The sequence below is a fragment of the Elephas maximus genome, chromosome 5 (genome assembly GCF_024166365.1).
Source record: "Elephas maximus indicus isolate mEleMax1 chromosome 5, mEleMax1 primary haplotype, whole genome shotgun sequence".
Classification (NCBI taxonomy): Eukaryota; Metazoa; Chordata; class Mammalia; order Proboscidea; family Elephantidae; genus Elephas; species Elephas maximus.
Window position 1 is genome coordinate 71,076,386 of NC_064823.1, and position 20,553 is coordinate 71,096,938.

The 20,553-nt window shown below is 40.6% G+C and overlaps 1 protein-coding gene across 7 annotated transcripts in view; it reads left to right on the forward strand.

Moving 5' to 3' along the window:
- WDFY3 (WD repeat and FYVE domain containing 3) overlaps window positions 1-6,484 on the forward strand; it is a 351,994-nt gene extending 345,510 nt beyond the window's left edge. For all 7 annotated transcript variants that reach the window (XM_049885821.1, XM_049885820.1, XM_049885824.1 and 4 more), the window contains 3 exons: window positions 454-565; window positions 1,079-1,276; window positions 3,115-6,484. In XM_049885821.1, the coding sequence (XP_049741778.1) occupies window positions 454-565; window positions 1,079-1,276; window positions 3,115-3,238 (434 nt within the window). In that variant the 3' untranslated portion in view covers window positions 3,239-6,484. The remainder of the gene's footprint in view (window positions 1-453; window positions 566-1,078; window positions 1,277-3,114) is intronic.
- The last annotated feature ends 14,069 nt before the right edge of the window (window positions 6,485-20,553 follow it).

A 20,553-nucleotide genomic window follows, 5' to 3' on the forward strand; every position in this document is an offset into this window, starting at 1 on the left:
TGTGTAAAGTGGACTTAGAGATGGTATCCCACCACGGTGTTTACAATATGTGGAACATTTTTTAGAGAAAAATGCCTCAAACCAAAAATTGAATTCATTCACAAATCAGCTTTTAAAAGTTGATTTATTACCATTAAATAAATAAAACTGCATTCTCAGATACCTCTGCCAAGATAACAGAGTGAGAGGCAAGGTCCTCAGTTGGAGAAACTGTATACATCTTCTTGGATTGAAGATGCCCCCTTCTCTCCAGTTTGTCTTTGAAAATGGGGTACTCTCTGATGTGGCCCATGATTAATGTTAAGATAGATTATATTACCTTCAACGGACACAACATCTGCTGAGAACTTGAAAAGCTGCTGCCGCTGTATTTTGAAGTATCCTAGCTTTTACGACTATAGCGTTAGGGCACACTGACCAAATGAAGTCATGTCTTCCAATTTTCCTCCCCAGGGTACAGGTGGGAGCGGCAGCTGGTGTTCAGGAGCAAGCTCACTATGCACACAGCCTTTGATCGAAAGGACAACGCACATCCTGCTGAGATCACCGCCTTAGGCATCTCCAAGTAAGTGTCCAGCTTCTTCAGTTATCTCTCCAACAATCATTTGTTTAGCCAGGGGCCACACACGCTAGACCAGTCTTTGGGAGAAAACAGATTTCATTTGTATTGTCATGTGTGGCTCAGAAAGACAGAGCCAAAGAAGAACCCTGCCACTGTGTGAATTTTAATTCTGAATTCAAAGTAAAATAAAATCTTTTTCTTCTCTGCTCTTCAAAGGTACAGAAGACTTAATCCAAAGAGAGCTGAGACAGGAATGTAAAATCAGGCTCAGTTCTATTTCTGTCCTTTATACTTCCTTCCCCTGAGTGAATCACCATCCGTCCCCATGACCCTCCCTGCACCCTCCCACATACTGAGGCTGAAACGTGCACACATACACATACATACACACACACACTGAGCACCGTAGAGCCGGGAGAAGCAAATCACTGAAGAACAGGAAGGAGGGATTCATTCAGCCAGGTGGCAGTGCAGAGGCCTTTCCATGAGGTGACTTTCTGTGTTGGTCTCCTGCAGGGATCACAGCAGGATCCTCGTCGGGGATAGTCGAGGCCGAGTTTTCAGCTGGTCTGTGAGTGACCAGCCAGGCCGTTCTGCTGCTGACCACTGGGTGAAGGATGAAGGAGGGGACAGCTGTTCGGGCTGCTCGGTGCGGTTTTCTCTCACAGAAAGACGACACCATTGTAGGAACTGCGGTCAGCTCTTCTGCCAGAAGTAAGACAGGATATGTGCCTTTTGATTGTCCATGGATTAGACTCTAAGAACGTTAATTATGCCCTATACTCACTTTCTCATTTGTTCTGATGTTCCCCCTACAGTGTGCCGTGTTAATATAAGCCAGTCTTCACTTTGTTCTTTTTTATTACCATAATTATAAAGTATTCCTAAAGTACAGAAACAATAGCCTCCGACACCTGGTCGCCCGTGGTTAGGACGGGCAGGTGCTGGTATTTTGTATCTGCTTTAGAAGCGTCTGTGGGAACTGTGTGCATAAAACACTGCAGACGGGTTTTAAGCCCTCTTTTCAGCCCTTCACCAGTCATAGACCCCTTCTTCACCCAGAGAAGCTTCTTCTCTTCTCAATTACTTGTAATAGTTTTCATGAGCATGTGTTATCTCTTAAATAACACAGTTTTGTTTTATGTGGTATCATCTTGTATGTGTCCTTCTGTAACTTGCTTTTTCTATTCAACATTGTTTCTGAGATTCATTCGCGTTGTTAGCTATTATTCTAGGCGTCTATTATTGTTCATTTTAACTGCTGTCAGGTATTTTATTGTGTAATTATATCAGACTTTATTTCCCTTTTGGTGGACTCTTAAGGTATTTTTTCGATTTTATTGGTACTATAAATACAATGTTGCTATACACACCCTCATAAATGCCCTTTTAATACATATGCTGGAGTTTCTGTAGAGGAGATACCTCACAATGGAATGATAGATCACAGACAAACCCTTGAACTTAACTCAATCAGCTCAACCAATTAGTTGTCATGTGTCTCAGAGTAGAACTGTGCTCCGTGGGGTTTTCAGTAACTGACTGTTTGAAAGTAGATTGCCAGGCCTTTCTTCTGAAGTGCCACTGGGTGGACTCAACCTTTTGTATAGCAGCCGAGGGCATTAACCATTTTCATCACCCAGGGACTCTACGGCTTACCTAGATTTTGCCAAATTGCTTTCCAAAACAGTAGTAGCAGTGTACACTCCCTCCAGCTAAATATGGATGTTCTCCAAATTCTTACTCATGCTTGGTATTGCCAAATGTCTTTGCCAATCTGATAGGTAAGAAATAATACTTTGTTGTTTTAACTTGCAATGCTGGAGAGAGTGAACATCTTTTCATATGCTTGTTGGCCATTTGAGTTTTCTCTTAGGTAACTCTTTGCCCATTTTTAATTGAGAAATTCTTTATATATTCTGGTCTCTAACCCTTTGTGTTTTATACATCTTACAAGTATCTTCTGTCAATCCGTATCTTGTGTTGTAACTTTGTATATGTGTTTCTGACACGCAAGTTTTTAACTTTGATATAGTCAAATTTATTACTCCTTATAGAGAACATCTGGACCAAACAGAAAAGGCAGGCTACCAAAATGTTTAAAAAGCCCAAAGGAACTTGATAGTGTCCAGAATGTCTTTTAAAATGGGCAATGAGTCTTCCGGCCAAGAGGAAAGGGTCAAGCTCCAAGTAAAGACTTTCACAAACCTCCCAAGTTTACACGGAATGGGAACCAGTCCCACACAGGCACAACGGCCTCACAGCTATTTAGACTCCTTGGCCTCATCCTGTAGGAAACACTTAACTTTAGCTTGCCCTGGTTTAATATTCCTTTTCTTCATAGACTGAAAGAAATGATGTAACGTTCCTTTGGGCCCTTCGTCAACCACGTGAACACAAACCCCTTGTGGTCTTTCACATTCTCCTGGCATTACGTGGCCTTTGGCCTTACACTGCAAGCTTTCCATTTGATTTTAAATTAGCATTTTTGGCCACGGCCTTCAAAGAAGGAGACAGCCTATAACTAATTGATTTTTTTTCCTTCCCATTAGGTGCAGTCGATTTCAGTCAGAAATCAAACGCTTGAAAATCTCGTCTCCAGTGCGTGTTTGTCAGAACTGTTACTACAACTTACAGCATGAGAGAGGTTCAGAGGATGGGCCCCGAAATTGTTGAAGATTCAACAAGCCGAGTGGAGACCATGGTCTGTAGGACCCCTTTGCGATTCCCCTGTCCCAGCCCGCAGCTCTCGGGAGGCACTGAAGCAGTCTCCGTTTACACATCTCTTCATACCGTGTGTTTGAAGTGCTGAATTCAAAGGGATCATTGAAGAAACGGGTGTAGAGTACAGTAACGGGGCAAACGCTATTCAGGTGAACAGCCCAAGAAGAATATGAGGTGGCTCCCAGGAGCATCATTTTCGATATTCCCTTCTCCCTGTTCACGATAGCTGTCGAGAGAGGTACGCGAAATCCTCCCTTCCTGTCTTTTCTTGCGTCTCATTTTTGTAGAGCAACTCATCCTTATTTGGAAAAGCCAACAACACCACCAACAAAAAGGCTTTTAGAAGATGGTTGTAAATCTGACTTCTTTGCAAGTAACTGTATATTGTAAATAGATACAAAGGCCTTTTTTTTTCTAAATAAGGACTTATGCCTGTAACATGAGGCTTCAAACTAAACCACTAACTCAATGAGCTACTTACGGTTTGTCTGACATCTCTCATTTACCAATTAATTATAAATATGTTTTTTTAAATCCTCGAAGACATTATCTGTGGTCTTTTTTTTCCTTTCAAACCCAGCCTGTGTGCCTGATGTCCTTTCTTTCAAGTTGCCCGCAGTATCTCCACTCCAACTAGGCTAGTAACCAAAATAAAGTGGACCTTCTTTAGGAAACAGTGTGGGAGAAGAGGATTCCAGCTGTAAGATAACCTGGCAATCTTTGGGCGTTTTGCACCTGGCTACACACCACCTCAGTGTTGTTCTTATGTAATAAGGCCCCTCTTAAACTTTATATGTAGACTGCTGTTTGGTCATAGCATACCTTTGCATCGCATAAAAGACGGTCAGTTGACCGACATAGTACAGGAACCAGTCCTGCCTCAACTAATGGAAACGTACGTGCATGTAACCTGAAATTAGCTCCTCTTACATAGAACATAGTAAGTATGTGTCTTTGGTGACACTCATGTTCTACTATAGCTTATTTTCAAAACAAAGGGTAAAAAAAGAAAAAAAGTGTACAGAATTAACCTGTAAACCTTGTTGTAAAACTGGATCATGTCAGAACTGCTTAAGATTAACCTTTATCATTAATGCCATCTACCTGAAAACAGTGAGATTTATACTGTATCAATGTCTATATTTCTGTTTTTGCTATGAATATAATTACAGTATTTTAATATTTAGTTATTTAATTTGTTCTACTGGTTGGATACAGAACACACAAATCTGGGGGGTTAAAGCTGGTGAGGCTAAGAGATAAGCTTAGTTTACAGGAAAAAGGCTTTGGTGGTGGGATTTTTTAAAATGTGTGTTATGTACATATATATATAAAACAAATGAAACAATCTAGATTTTAACATTTTCAGGTATTTTAGTGATAATATTATGAACAATTCTAAAAGCCCTGTGATTTGAAAAATGTAGGATCATTACTGGCCCGAGAAAGGAAGGACAGGCCTTCATGCCCTCATGGAGTATCACACAAAGGACAGTGGCTTTGGCTTTCCCGACGTTTCATCTTTAGGCCCTGGTGACAGGCACACTTATGCACTAAAATGCACATATATGCACATGCGTTCAAAAATAGGCGTTTGGTACAATAATAATCTGTACCTAATGGGCTGAAACCAGCTTAAGAACAAATTTGTTCTTCCTGATAACTAGGTCTCCAAGAGAAAATATAAAGGCTGTATTAGTGCCTTATGCTTACTAAATTAAAATCTTTATTTACCTAGGTTTGAGCCTACAGTCTATGATTACATATCAAAATTGATTAAAACACTTCCATTTCTAAAAGTTCAAATATACTCGTTAATAAAAGGATTATTGGCATTAATACTTCAACTTGAAGAAAAGTTGTGTTCTGTTTTCCTTTCTGTGTCTCACTCTTCCTCCCTGTGTTCCCCATCCCCCATCATCATCTGACTTCAATTCTGATAAATTATGCTGGATGTAAAACAGTTGCAGAAATGGTGTGACCACATAATCATAGGGTGTGGCCCCTGTCTGGCCCTATAGCAGAGATGCACGAGTGTTATTCTACACCTTGGAAGAGAAGCATCCTCACTTTGTCCCTGAACCATGTTTACCCCAAACCCAGTGGCAGAGGTGTTCTTTAAAGACTTGAATACATGAATGTGTGTGTGTAATTACTTAAAGGTTATTCCTGTATGTAATAAGTTATATGGGATAAACACTTTCAAACTTTCCAACACAACTTCCATAACTAGAAGGTGGAAACCAAAACCCTCATGATAGTATTTCCTCTTGGCAGCTGGTGCTGTGGGCAACTGCTTTGTTCAATGGAATTTCTTTTCTTTTTGCTTCCAATGCAGAAGTCACAAAATCACTCACACGTTGCAAATACACTCACATACATAAACGTGTTTCCTTGGATAAACTTCTGTGTTTCATGTAAATTCGTTTACCAATGTATATTCTTAACATGTACATTCACCTTTCAGTGGTCTGTATTCTTTCTCTGAGAGTACCTCACAGGGATCCTGCCTGATATTTGTAGTTTGTTTGTTCATTCATTCATTAATTCACCCATCCCTCCATCCATTTATTCATCCATGTATTCTAACATTTGTATGTCATGTACAACTATCATGTCAAGCTTTTGAAGTGAATAGCTGCCCGTAGCAGCCATCTGTCTGGATAATAGGAAAACACTCTAGATAAGTTATTTTGCACTTTCTTATGTATAAAGTTGGTAGAAACTTATTTTTGCTTTGTATCATTTAAAGACATTTTGTTTTGGTAAATGAACTGTGTATAAAATATTTATGCCGTTAAAACTGTTTTTAGAAAGTATTTTTAATTTCAGCAAGTTTGGTTACTTGTTGCATGACTATTAACACAGCTGACTTTTTGTGTCAGTGCAATGTATATTTTTTTGTCCTGTTATTAACTTGTAAGCCCTAGTAATGGCCAATTATTTGTACAGCAACAGAAGTAAATTGAAGATACTGGCTAAGACTGGATTGATTGTGGACTTTTGTACTATATTGCAGAATCCAAAATCTGTTTTTGGTGGTTATGTAAAAGGCCTGAAGAATTACTATCTAGTGTGCAATCTGTGATACCTGAATGTTCATTGTATATCTGTCTCTGATGCAAAAAGGTAGAGTAACACAATTACAATACATGATTAAATGCAATAGTCCAGGTACTTAAGTTTTTTTTTTTTTTTTCCCATTTCAAATAATTACCTACTATTTACTACCAAAAAAAAAAAAGGGTTTTAAGCCAGTTCTTCAGAGAAAGAAAAATAAAAAACCCTGAGGTCTAATCATTCCCTAAACTTGTGGTTATCATTCAGAAGCATCTGCTTGAGATTGCAAAGATGTTGGTTGCCAGCGTTCTAGTTCGAGTTCTAGTTTTATCCACCCTTAAAGAAACAGGCTTTCTGCATTCTGAGCCTCCCAACTTTGCTGGATTCCTGGGGCCTGCTGAGTCTGTGTGAGCGGCAGCAGGGAGAGGTGACTTCCAGGAGACACCACCCTCCAACCTGACTTAAGCTTCGCTGCCATACCTGTAGAAGACATTCCTGCATGCTTTCGTTTCTTTTTTTCTTGAGCCTTATTCCCCGTCTATATTGTGAAAAGTAAGCAATGGCAAATTATTCACTAGTGGGAATACATATATCCTACTCCTCCTGTGTTCACGTCAGGAGTATTCCAGTACCCAGGGTCCTGCCCCTCTCCTGGAAGCCTAGCACCCCAGCTGCATCTCTAGTCTTTCCAGTTCAGTCTTCAACCGAGTGTTAGAACTCACAAGGCCTTTTCTTACTGTTATTAGCGTGTTTGGTTTTAAGACCACATTCCCTGCAAAGGAGAGTGTAGAAAGTATTTGTTAACTTTGTTTAGGCTGCTTTGGTGATTTTATTGTTCCTCTTTCTGAAGACATGAACCAAAAATCCCAGTTCATTTTAAGCTTGAACAGCAGAGTCCCGAATTTAAGGATATTATAGTTATTGCAGATTCCACCTCAACACAAGTCCATTTTAGAGACAGAAGAGCCAGTTGAAAGAGAAGAAAGCCCAGGACATTTCTTTAATGCATTATCATTCATAGTTCTCATAGCCCTGAAAACAGGTTGTAGTCAAGGCAGGCGTTTCAGAATTCTCAGACGCAAGTTCTTTCAGAGTTTAAAGGACAAATATGCAAATGATCATCAGTAAGTCCTTTTCCACCAGTTAGGCAAAATATCCCCCGCATGCCCCATTTTGGCCCATGCGGAATATCCAAGGAGGAAGCAGTTCGAGGGAGTTGGCCCAGCATTGGGTTAGCCTTTTTGCCTTATGGATGTTCTCATTTTTTCCAACTCATTTGCGAAGCTCATCTTTATGTATTTTCCCTTTTGACTTTTGCTAGAACTAGCACCAGGCCAAGTACCACACTCAGAAAGAGCATAATTTGGAGCATCCTGGAGTAGGAATTGGGAGACTGCAGCTTTAACCAGCATGGAAATTTCTAAAACCTCTTGTTCGAGCGCTTCCTATGCATTGGTTTTTCCTGTCAACCCCTGCCTCTGAGGATTGTGAGGGTCTGAGGTAGCGCTTCCTAACTTTTTGGTCTTAAGACCCCCTTGGCCCTTAAAAATTACCAAGGACTGCAAAGAACTTACGTTCATATGGTGTAAATCTCTCAACAGTCATCATTTTAGAAATTAAAACAGACATTTAGAATATAAATTAATTCACTTAAAAATAACAATGATAAAACCATTATATATTAACATGTTACGTAAATCTGTGAAAAGCGTTTCTAAACAAAAATTTTAGTGAGGAGAGAGGAATTGTTTTATCGTTTTTGCAAATCTGTTTATTACCTGGCTTAATAGAAGACAGCTGAATTCTCATCTGCTTCTGCATTCAGTCTGTTGTGATAAGTTGTCTTGGTTGAAGCATATGAAAAAAATCCAGCCTCACACAGATACGTGTTTAGAAAAGGGAGTATTTTAATAGCCTATTCACATAATCGTGGATAATAATTTCTTAAAGATTAATTGCAGTATGGAATCTAAAACTATATGAACGAGCTTTTCATACTTATTACATTAAAATCCATTAGCCTGTTTGCACTTTGAGTGGCTTTTTTACCCATGCGTGATTTTATAGCATCATACATTGACTGCTTAGAAAATGCTGGATCACTGGTGGACTGACGTAGTAGTGAACTATGTCACTACTACGTAACTAGTACTGCTGTAGTGTATGTAGACCTTCCAAATGCTGACATATTTTATTACATATTATCAAAAATTACATTTGTTAATGTCAGTGCCAGTCTCCTCAAAAAGGTCTAAGTTCAGCTCATACAAGTTTTCCAAAATTCTAATTTTTGCTTGAAAGTTAGAATTTTATCATTGGCAATAAATACTGTCTGTTGTTTTCTTTAAAGTGACAGGCTCACTTTGTTCATTTCTCAGGAAAATTCCTGCCAAAGAACCATAGTTTGTCAGTTGATCCTTCCAGTGAAAACAGTGTTCCATGAGAAAAACAGCTACTTTTTTGTCAACTACTTTTCATCGAGGCAGTCTCTGTACTTCGGGATGCAGGTGCTATGTGTGCATTTCTCATTTTGTGTCCCATGAGTTAAGGGTCATGATTAATAAAATTACTGTTTCTTTACTGATTCCTCAAGGACATTCTGAAGTGAAACAGGATCTTTTTTTGTTTTTTCTGTAAGTGCTTGCCGATGAATGTGATGACTATTACCGGTAGTTTGGTGCCACTACCTTGACTTGTGCTAAGGTTCCAGCAGTTTCGCTCACTCTTAACTTTTGCACCATGACTGCAAATATCAATGCAATGAAAGAGCCAAATAACATCTTAGTATTATGAAAATAGTCTCATCCTGGCGGATCCCCCAAAAAGGTCTCAGGAATCTGTGGACTACGCTTTGAGAACCACTGGTCCGAGCAAAAGTTGCATGGGTACTACACAAATGTAAAGTAGCATGTGTGTAATCTCACTCGGTAATGATTTTCCTAATCACAGGCCACTGCTTTCAACTCTGCTCCCTTTGAAACTTGCCAGATGAAAGGCCAGGCCCTCCCAACACAACTATGCGCTGCTGCTCCCAGCTACTGGAGTACCTCCACGACTTCAAGCCACACAAGGCAAAGGGCACATTTCTGAAGTGTTGGGGTTTCTAATAAGGTGGTTCTTTAATCACATTACTCTTCTAGCAAAGACTAAAATTCTGATAATATTTAAAAAACGGCTAATGAGTCGACTGTGACTCGTGGCAACCCCACATATGCTCCCTTGGGTTTTCAGTGGCGGATTTTTCAGAAATAGATCACCAGACCTTTCTTCCAAGGAGCCTCTGGGTGGACTTGAACTACCAACCTTTTGCCTAGCAGCCAAGAGTGTTAACCATTCGCATCACCCAGGGACTCCTGATAAGGTACAAGAAACCATTGATACTAATCTTTTCATACCAGATATAGTCTAACCGGTCTACTGGTTAAGAGCTTGGCCTTGAGAGTTAGTCTGGGTTTAAGTTCCCACTCTACCACTTACCGTGTGATCTTGAGCAACTGCCAACATTTGCGTGTGTGTTTCCTCATGTATATATTTGGTATTATAATACTTTACCCTCAGAATCATAACATAAGAATTAAATCAGGTAGATATATGTAGAAATGTAGAGCTTAACAAATAAGTTTTCAATATATAATACTGTTAATTTGTAAACGTTAATAGAAAAGGAATGATGCATTAAAACATTCCCTTTATGAAGCCTGAACGAAAGCCAATGGCAGGGAGTGTATCTTCAGTTAGATACACAGGAGGCAGAATGTTCAAGTGGGAAGAGCCCATAGAAATAATCCTGCCCCAACCCTCATTTGACACAAGAGGGAAAGGAAACCTCTCGTTTCAATCCCAGCTCTACCCCAAGCCTGTGGATTCCCAGGCTCTTTACACACAGCTCCCAGGTTTTCTAGGTGGTTACAGTGAAAGTGTACTTTGAATGTTATTTCAGTATTATTCATGCATAATCGTTCCCTGCTTTATCAAGAAGATAAAGCATGAGATCTCCAACCTTGGCCTTCAGTAGTCCCACTTCCTGCTCAACAAAGGTGAGGAAAAGCTGCAAGCCCCACTCCATGCAGAGGACAGCTATTTAAACAAAAACAACTTGTTTATGACCTTGTCCTCAAGCACTACTACACATTTCAAATGAAAGCTACACCCTAAAAACATTATTTCTGTTCAGAAAAGGAAGCCACTCCTTTGCAACCTGATTGGAGAGAAATACACCCATGGAGCAAAGGTCAAATCGACAGTCTGGTTATAAACTTAAGGATCACCTCAGTCGGGCTCTGCTGGTTGTGTTCTGCCAAGAGGAATACAAAATGTTCTACAACAGCAATGTTACCAAGTGTGCTTATGGTTCAAGTTTGGATCCACAAACGTAGGTGTATTTTTTCTTCTGGGATAGCAAGTTCTATGTTCATGCTGATACATGTTCAGGTGGGCCTCGAGGGTGATACCCAAATGGCATACCACCCTCTTAAAAAGCCTCTTCAGCTTATAAATGAGAGGTTTGCCTTCATGTGGGTTATGTATCACTCCATTTTCACCAAGTCTGTTCCATACTTTCCCTAGTTTGTAATTATGGTGTTGGCAAAGAATATTGAATATACCACGGACTGCCAGAAGAACGAATAAACCTATCTTGAAAATACAGCCAGAATTCTCCTTAGAAGCAAGAATGGCCAGACTTTCTTATGTACTTCAGATATGTTATCAGTCCCTGGAGAAGGACATCATGCTTGGTAAGGTAGAGGGGTGACATAAGAGAGGAAGACACTCCACAAGATGGATCGACACAATGGCTACAAAAATGGGTTCAAACGTAGCAATGATTGTGAGGATGGAGCAAGACCGGGCAGTGTTTCGTTCTCGTGTACGTGGGGTCACTATGAGTTAGAACCACCTCAATGGCACACAGTAATAATTCAGTAAGGGCGGTGCTTTCTTCCACCATTTGTTTTCTTAGCTCTGCCATCTTTGGACCTTTATCTCATTTTTAAGCCCTTTGAACCTTTATTGAGTTCATGTTCTTAATTACGTCTCATGTAAAGCCTTCTTGGAGAATGCTCTTCTGTTCCTTGGGTTGTTTATCCCCTATACTGGGTTCTTGGTCTTCTGCTAACTTTTTCCTGCCTTCTTGCCTGTCTTCCTTTCTTTTGTGTGGCTGTCACACCATTGATTTTTATCTTTATCATTGTAAGCATGGATGATCTTACCCAGGCTTTATGTTGCTCTGATATAAAAAAAAAACAAACCAAACCCATTGCCTCAATTCCGACTCATAGCGACCCTATAGAATGGAGTGGAACTGCCCATTAGAGTGTCCAAGGAGTGCCTGGTGGGTTCGAACTGCTGACCTTTTGGTTAGCAGCTGTAGCTCTTAACCACTGTGCCATCAGTGTTTTCTGCTCTGATACAGTTGGGTGAATTCTCCTTAACACCCTTTCCACCCTTAGTTCGAGGACTGAATGTTGTGATATTTGTACTTTTCTATAGTCTGAAGGCACAAGAAGAAAGCAAGAGGCAGATGCGGTTGGGTGCAGCCTTTATCAAATGTGAAAACTTATAAAATATTCTATTCTGTGGTTCACTTCACCAAGTAGAGAGTTTACCCTATTATTAGGGGAGATGGCGGAGGATCATTCTCCAAAAATACTATTGAGCTTTGGAAAATGTCAATCCTGCCAGGTTTTCCTGCCTCTACAGAGATAATGAAGGGGAAGATAATAGCATTTTATCTTGATTCCTGCCCCTTTCCCCACACCCCCTACCCCCTGCTTGCCCATTCTCTCTAAAATCCTTGTTTCTCCCAACCGGAGGGTATTAAAGAGTATTCTTAGGATTTTGTCAACTCACTTTTCCAGGAATGCTTCCAGTCAGTAGTTGTAAGGACCAAGAATTTTCTGTATTATTCATGGACCCTAATTTTTTCAGATTTAAGAGACAAGATCTTCTTTCCTTGGTCAGTTATTACTGATAAATCATTTTGTTTTTGCTCTTACATTGTTGTTTTTATCACAATAGGTATTAGGGAAAGGAGAAAGTTCCCATTGTTAAACAGAAATTCCTTTTATACACTTTTTTAAAGCTTTAAAGTCTCTAAGATTATAAAATTAAGCATTTACCACAATAATTGAAGTACTACATTTTTATGAGTAATAATTCCCTCTCATTCCATTTACTAAAGTAACTGATAATCTGATGTGTGTCCTTCCACCTGGTCCAACATGCTCAGACGACATGTATTAGGGAAAAGGTGGCAGTGGCGGTTTGATTTTTGCATTGTTGGGTTGAGTTTCTGTTATTAAATGCAGCTCACACTGTATATATTTTTCTGAGTTTTTTTCCCTACTCAGCAAATAAATCATGAATATCCTCCAGATCAAAAGATCTAACTCATTCCTTTAAGTAGCTGTATAATATTCCATTGTATGGATATACCACAATTTATTCAAACATTCCTCTGTTGGGGAACATCGAAGTATCCAGTTTCTCACCGTCATAAAGGATGCTGGAATTAAAATGTTGTTCATATACCCTGTACATGGTGCTTTTATTTTAATAGGACAGATTACTCACAAACAACTAAGATTGCTGGACCAAGGGATATAGTATTTTTAATTTTACAAGATATTTCCTAATTAGTTTCCAAAAAGACAGCTTACACTAGGATGCCTTTTCCCACACATATTTGCCAGCAATAATTGCTATTCTTTTTTTTTTTACTTTTTTGACAATATAATGAATTACCATTTTTCTAGCCATTAGCTTTCCTTGCAGTGTCTTTCTTCAACTCCTAAGTAGTTGTTGACAATATAAGATTTTATATTTAAAGTCAGTTTTCCTCACTGAAATATAATATTATTGTAATTAGGTCCTTAACTATGTGCATAAAAACCAAGAAACTAAACTTGTTGCTTTTGAATCGATTCCAAGTCATACTGTATAGGACAGACTAGAACTGCCCCATAGGGTTTCCAAGGAGGGGCTGGTGGATTTGAACTGCTTACCTTTGATTAGCAGCTGAGCTCTTAACCACTTCGCCATCAAGGCTCCAACTATGTGCATGGGTATCATAAATTAAAATATATTCTATAACTCTTGACTCAATTTTCATTTTATATGTGTATATACATATGCACACATATATATATACACACTTATGCATTTTCAATTCCCATCTAGAACTTCATAGTAAACAATCAGAAAGACCTCAAGTTCAGCTTTCTTCGGCAGCTGGCCTGGAGTATTGTAAATATTAAGGTACGTGGAGCAGATGGTCTTCTAAGAATATATTGCTTAGTAGCTTGCTGCTGTTCAGTAATTGTTATAACCAAGAACCAAGTCAAGTCGATTCTGACTCATAGCAACCCTACAGGGCAAAGTAGAACTGCCCCATAGGATTTCCAAGGAGTGGCTGGTGGGCTCAAACTGCTGACCTTTTGGTTAGCAGCTGAGCTCTTAACCACTGTGCCACCAGGGCTCCCTAATGCTCAAGACAGACCTTTTTTTTACTAGTTAAGCTAGACTATTATTTGGTTTTAAGATGACTTCAGGGGATATTTTTGGTTTAAGGTTTAAAGGCTATCTCAGGGCAATAGTTTCAGGGGTTCATCCACCCTCCATGGCTCCAGAAAGACTGGAGTCCCTGAGATTTTGAAGTTCTATTCTGCATTCCCCCCCTTTTCATCAGGGTTCTTCTATGGAATCTTTGATCAAAATGTTCAGTAATGGTAGCTGGATGACATTGTCTTTAATAGTGGTAAATATAAGTGTAAACTACATAAAGTATAATCCTTCATTTAGCTAACATCTACAGGGGATGGATATCTTCAAAGAAACCACGCCCAGTATAATTTTATAATATCAACATCTGTTACCAATTTATCTCTCTTCTAAGTTTAATTTTCAGACTCATTATCACATTTGTTTTATTTCATGAGTTAATTTTCCCACTACATGGTATTCAAGACTCTATTTCTTACTGCCCACCCCAGGGGCACAGTTGCTTCCACTGACCTCTGGAGCCTCATTGTCTTTATCTACATAGACCAAAGCATGGCAATCTTTGGCCCTTGAACTAAATCCATTCCAACTCCCTCTTGCAAAAAATTTTTATTGTACCTCAGCTACTGCCTGTTTATGCATTGTCTATGGCTGCTTTTGCACCTCAACAGCAGTGTTGAGTCGTTGCAGCAGACCGTATGGCCCAAAAAACCTATAATATTTACTATATGGTTCTTTACAGAAAAAGTTTGCAGAGCCTGCACTAGATGATCTCATGCATTCCCTGATCTTCTTTCCTATTCCACCCAGAAAACAATCAATCAAAAGAAAATTCCTCGTGCCCATTTCATCTTTCTCCCTCCCTCACATCCTGCTTGTCCTCTGACTCTGGAGAAACCGGAGTTGTTAGCAAAGTCCACGCCTCCACATACACACTAGCTACCACTTCTCACCCACTCCTGGACATGCTCCAGCAATTCTTCCCTCTCTTTCCTGCACTGTATCCTTTCGACTGGATCATTCCAATCAGCATATCAACACATGGTTATTTCTCCTATCTTAAAAAAATAAAAACCCCCTGGGGATCCAAACTCCCCTTCCAGCTGTGACCTCATTGAGTTTTCTCCATCCATACATTTGGCTACTACTTCTCAGTCTCCTTCTCTGGTTCTTCATTTCCTCGCCTTAAAATTGTCTCAGGTCTCACTCCTTAGACCTCTTCCTTTCTTTCTATGAACCCCTGTGTCGTGGATTGAATTGTGTCCCCAAAAAACATGTGTCAACTTGGCTAGGCCATGATTCTCAGTATTTCGTGATTGTCCACCATTTTGTCATTTAATGTGATTTTCCTATGTGTTGTAAATCCTACATCTATGATGTTAATGACGCAGGATTAGAGGTAGTTATGTTAATGAGGAAGGACTCAATCTACAACATTTGGTTGTGTCTTAAATCAATCTCTTTTGAGATATAAAAGAGAGAAGCAAACAGAAACAGGTGGACCTCATACCACCAAGAAACAAGAGCCAGAAGAATAGCGAGTCCTTTGGGCCCAGGATCCCCATGCTGAGAAACTCCTAGTCCAGGGGAAGATTGATGACAAGGACCTTCCCCAGAGCCGACAGAGAGAGAAAGACTTCCCCTTCAGCTGGCACCCTAAATTTGGACTTCTGGCCTCCTAGACTGTGAGGGAATAAGTTTCTGTTTGTTAAAGCCACCCACTTGTGGTATTTCTGTTATAGCAGCACTAGGTAAGCAAGACATCCTGCATAGGCAGCTTTCTGCAACTCATCAGCAACTGCATCTTCCGGTTACTCAAGTTGAACAACCTGATTTTATTCTTGACTCAGACCTCTCTTTTTCACAGACCTCACATCCAATATTACAGCAAATCTTATTAGTTCTATCTCCAAAATATATCTGGAATCACAACCTCCACAGCCACCATCCTAGTATAAGCCACCAATTTCTCGCTTCTTACGAGATCGTCCTAAATGGTGCCCCTGCTTCTGCCCTCACCTCTCTGACTTGGTTCTCAACAGAGCAGCAGCAGTGTGTATGCTAAGATGCCAGGTCATATCTTTCCCCACTTAAATTCCTCCAGGGCTTCTCATTTCTTTCCCCTCATGTACTCCACCCCTCACACATGCCAAGTCATGTGCCCTCTGACTGGAAATACCATAAAATTCATCAAAGTGTACAACTCTATTGTTTTTAGTGTATTTACAAAGTTGTGCAACCATCACTACGATCAAATTTTAGAACATTTTTATCATCCTGAAGAGAAACCTTGTACCCATTAGCAGTCACTCCCCATCCTCCTCACCCTGCCCCTGGCAGCCATTAATCTGCTTTCTGTCTCTATAGATTTGCCTATTCTGGACATTTCATATAAACAGAATCATACAATATGTGATCTTTTATGACTGGCATCTTTCACTTAGCATGTTTTTGAAGTTCATCCATGTGGTAGCACATGTTTGTGGTACTTCCTTCCCTTTTATTGCCTCATAGTAGTCCATTGTACGGATAGACCACATTTTATCCTTTCAACACCTGATGGACATTTAGATTGTTTCCACTTTTTGAATATTGTGAGTAGTGCTGCTATGAATATTCCTATATGAGTCTTTGTGTGGATATATATTGTCATTTCCCTTAGGAAATATACATATATATATACCTATGAGTGAAATTGCTGAATTGTATGGTAACTCTGGAGTCCTGGTGGCACAGCAGCTAAGTGCTTGGCAGCTGCCAACAAAAGGGTTGGCGGTTCAAGCCCACTCAGTGGCTCTGTGGGAGAAAGACCTGGCAATCTGCTTCTGTAAAGATTACAACCTAGAAAACCCTATGGGACAGTTCTACTCTGTCACATGGAATTGCTATGAGTCAAAAATCGATTCAATGGCACCGAACAACAACAACATGGTTTGTCTACATTTAACATTTTGAGGAACTGCCAAACTGTTTTCCAAGGTGGTTGCACCATTTTACATTCCCTCAGCAATGTATCCAGCTGGTTTTTATTCTCAGGAAACAGCACCAATCCTCACTTTTTCTCCGTATCCCCTTCAAATCCTCATTAAAATGCCTTTTTGATTTGGGGGCAGGCCACTTTCCAATACACTTTCAAAAACGTGTCAGGTAAGAAAACAGATAACAGGTACTGAGTGTAGTAGCAACTTCAGAAAGTGCCAGGGTTTCTGATCTTGCTTGGGATTTTCCTACCACTCTCTCCTTCCCACCCCCTTTCCAGCTTCAGCCCAGGTCAAGTGCCCTTCCTGTGCAGACCACAATCACAGAACTTTCTACAGTGTCTCCCCAGCTAACCTGGAAATTCTATTGTGGGAGGAGGGGGGTGTATTTAATTATTTTAAATACTAAAATGAAATTCAAATGAGTTTCTAGATCCATGTTTAGTGGCTGGTGGGAATAAATAACTATTCTAAGCAGAATATATTGTATTAGGAGTCCCAGGAGCCCTGGGAGTGCAGTGGTTTCAAGCACTCAGTTGCTAATCGAAAGGTTGGCAGTTCAAACCCACCAGCCACACCTCAGGAGAAAGATGTGGCAGTCTGCTTCCATAAAGATTTACAGCCTTGGAAACCTTATGGGACAGTTCTGCTGTGTCCTACAGGGTCGCTGAGTCAGAGTCAAATTGACAGCAATGGGTCGGGTTGTTGGGTGGGTGATGCAGTTGGGTAAACGCTGGACTGACTAGCTGAAAGGTTGGCAGTTCACACCCACCCAGAGGCACCTCAGAAGTTAGGCTGGCAGTCTGCTTCTGAAGGTTACAGCCTTGAAAACCCTGTGGAGTATAGTTCTACTCTGAAACTCATGGGGTCACCATGAGTCAAAATCAACTCAACAGCAACTAACAACAATAACAAGAGCATAAAAAGACAATTTACTCTTTTTGAAATTCTTAAAAGCTCTTAGAACTGAATCACTTTTTCAGGGTGTCAACAGGTGCTACCTATTATGAAAAGGGTGGAGGGGAATCAATTGTTCAGTACAAGCTCTCTGCTGGCTCTTGCCTTTCTGGGAGCTAGGGCTCCCGCGAACAAGTCTCTCATTTTAGTTAGAGGTCTCACTTAGAACTTCCGTTAAGTTCTGTTGGGCCTTTTTTTTTTTTTTTTTTGGTACATACTCTTGGTCACTACTCCTCAGCTAAGGCCAGATTTGGATTAATATCTGTCCCCAATTATTCTGACTATAAAGCAGAATTGCCAAGGTGGGACTTCAGTGATGGCTGAGTGAAGAGGTCAGCAAATCCTTTCCCCCCAAAAGGAATTATAAAGCTGGACAAAATAACATTTCAGTGCTCTACAAATAGAACCAAGGTATACAACATCAGAAGCATTTGAAAAAACTACAGCTTGAAAAACTGCAGCATTTAAGAACAGGGGAGTCTGTGGCATTCTTCCCCGGGATTGCTCCCGTCCCTTACCAACTCAGTTGGCTTGGAGGTTTGGTCAGGGCAGGACAGGCTGTGAGGACCCCAGAGGTCAAAAGGGATGCTGGATGGGTTCCAACCACCAACCTGTCGGTGCTAACCAAGCACAAACCATTTTCATCACAGATCTCCAAATAATGCCCCTCTTGCATGTTAGTGGCACAGTGGTTAAGGGTTTGGCTGCTAACCAAGAGGTTGGCAGTTTGAATCCACCAGCCACTACTTAGAAACCCTATGGGGCAGTTCTACTCTGTCCAGTAGGGTAGGGTCGCTATGAGTCGCAATCAACTTGATGGCAATGGGTTTAACGACTAATGAGAAGGAGCCCTGGTGGCTCAATGGTTAAAGTGCTCAGCTGCTAACTGAAAGGTCAGCAATTTGAACCTACCAGCCATTCCATGGGAAAAAGATGTAGCTGTCTGCTTCCATAAAGATTTATAGCCTTGGAAACCCTACGGGGCAGTTCTAGCCTGTCCTATAGGGTCACTATGAGTCAGAACCAACTCAATGGCAACGGGTTTGGTTTTTCAGTCCATGCAAGTGAATAATAACCTTTCTCAGGAACAAGCCAAAAGATCTGACTGTGGACTGTCCTCAGGACAGTTGGTATAGATCTCCTCTGGTTTCACATCCACTTTGTTTATGCCTTTTCATCACCTTAATCAACATCTACCACATCTGGCATTTACTTCTGTCTCTATTTGTCTCTGTGACTGGGCGGAGAACTACTAGTTCTAATGCTTATCTTGGTGCTGGGACAAAGCTCAGTGCTGGGCATATGGTAGAAGTTCTAGGTTTGCTGAAGTGAATTGATGAGCTGTCTATCATTCAAGGAGCACTTCAAGCTAACATACCTAACAGACATGAGACATGATAAGTGATTTTCTGTCACTTCCCACTGGAAACAGGCAACAGAAGAGGCAATAGGAAGAAGGAAGGAGACTAAGGATTATTATTCAGCTCCTCTATATTGGGCACTAATCAAAGCACCCACCACCACCGTCTGTTGGTTTGCCTTACTGCGGTGGCTTGTGTTGCTATGATGGAGGAGCTACGCCGCCAGTATTTTAAGTATCAGCAGGGTCACCCATGGTGGACAGGCTTCAGCAGAGATTCCAAACTAAGACAGACTAGGAGAAGGTCTGGTGATCTACTTCTGAAAAGTAGCCAATGAAAAACTTATGGATCACAACAGAACAGCGTCCAACTCACTTACTTCAGACATGTTATTTCAAACCAAAACCCACTGCCCTCGAGTTGATTGTAACTCATAACGACCCTATAGGACAGAGTAGAACTGCCCCATAGGGCTTCCAAGGCTGTAAATCTTCACGGAAGCAGGCTGCCCCATCTTTCTTCTGTGGAGCAGGCTGGTGGGTTTGAACCACTGACCTTTTGGTTAGCAGCTGAGTGCTTAACCACTGCGCCACCAGGGCTCCTTGGACACGTCATTAGGAGGGCTCAGTTGCTGGAAGACGTCATGTTTGGTGAAGTAGAGGGCCAGCAAGGTCAAGGGAAACCTTCAGTGAGATGGGATGACTTGAAAATGCCAGTGATCTTGATGACACAGGACTGGGCAACATTTTGTTCTGTTGTACATAAGACTGCCATGAGTTGGAGTCAATTCAACAGCAGCTATCTCTGTCTAATCAAGGTGTTCTATATGAGTTCTTACATAATCCTTAATAAAATAACTACTAGCTAGTTTTTTTTTTTTTTTTTTTTTAGGGATAGTTAATATGCACAACGAAAACTGGGGGTGGGAGTGAGTGGTGGGTGGAAGGGGCTGTCTAAGGGAGACAGGTAGGAAGCTGGGATATAGACAGTTGGGTCTCAGACTCCAAGCCCATTCATTTGTTCAAAAGCTTGAATGGCTAGAGAGTGCAGGCTTTCAGCTAGGCATTGGGAATGCAATGGACCCCAGTCAACCTCCCTATAGCTTAGAGCTCTTGTGAGGACACAGACATTAATCAGAGAATCACAAAAATAAAGTGTAACGAAAAGCTGTAAGGTCCACAGAAGTTCAGTATTCTTTCTATCACGTGGACATCACCTCTCAACAAATGGAGATGTTCAGTTATCACCAGAACTTACTTATCCTCAGTCCTGAAGATGTCACTGCAGATGGTGATGATGAGGGAAAACGTATGATACAGTATTTGTATACCCCTCATTTCATTATTTTGCAAACACTAGTTGAATGAATGTTTCTAGTCCAATGAGAAATTGACACAACAAAGTCAAAATA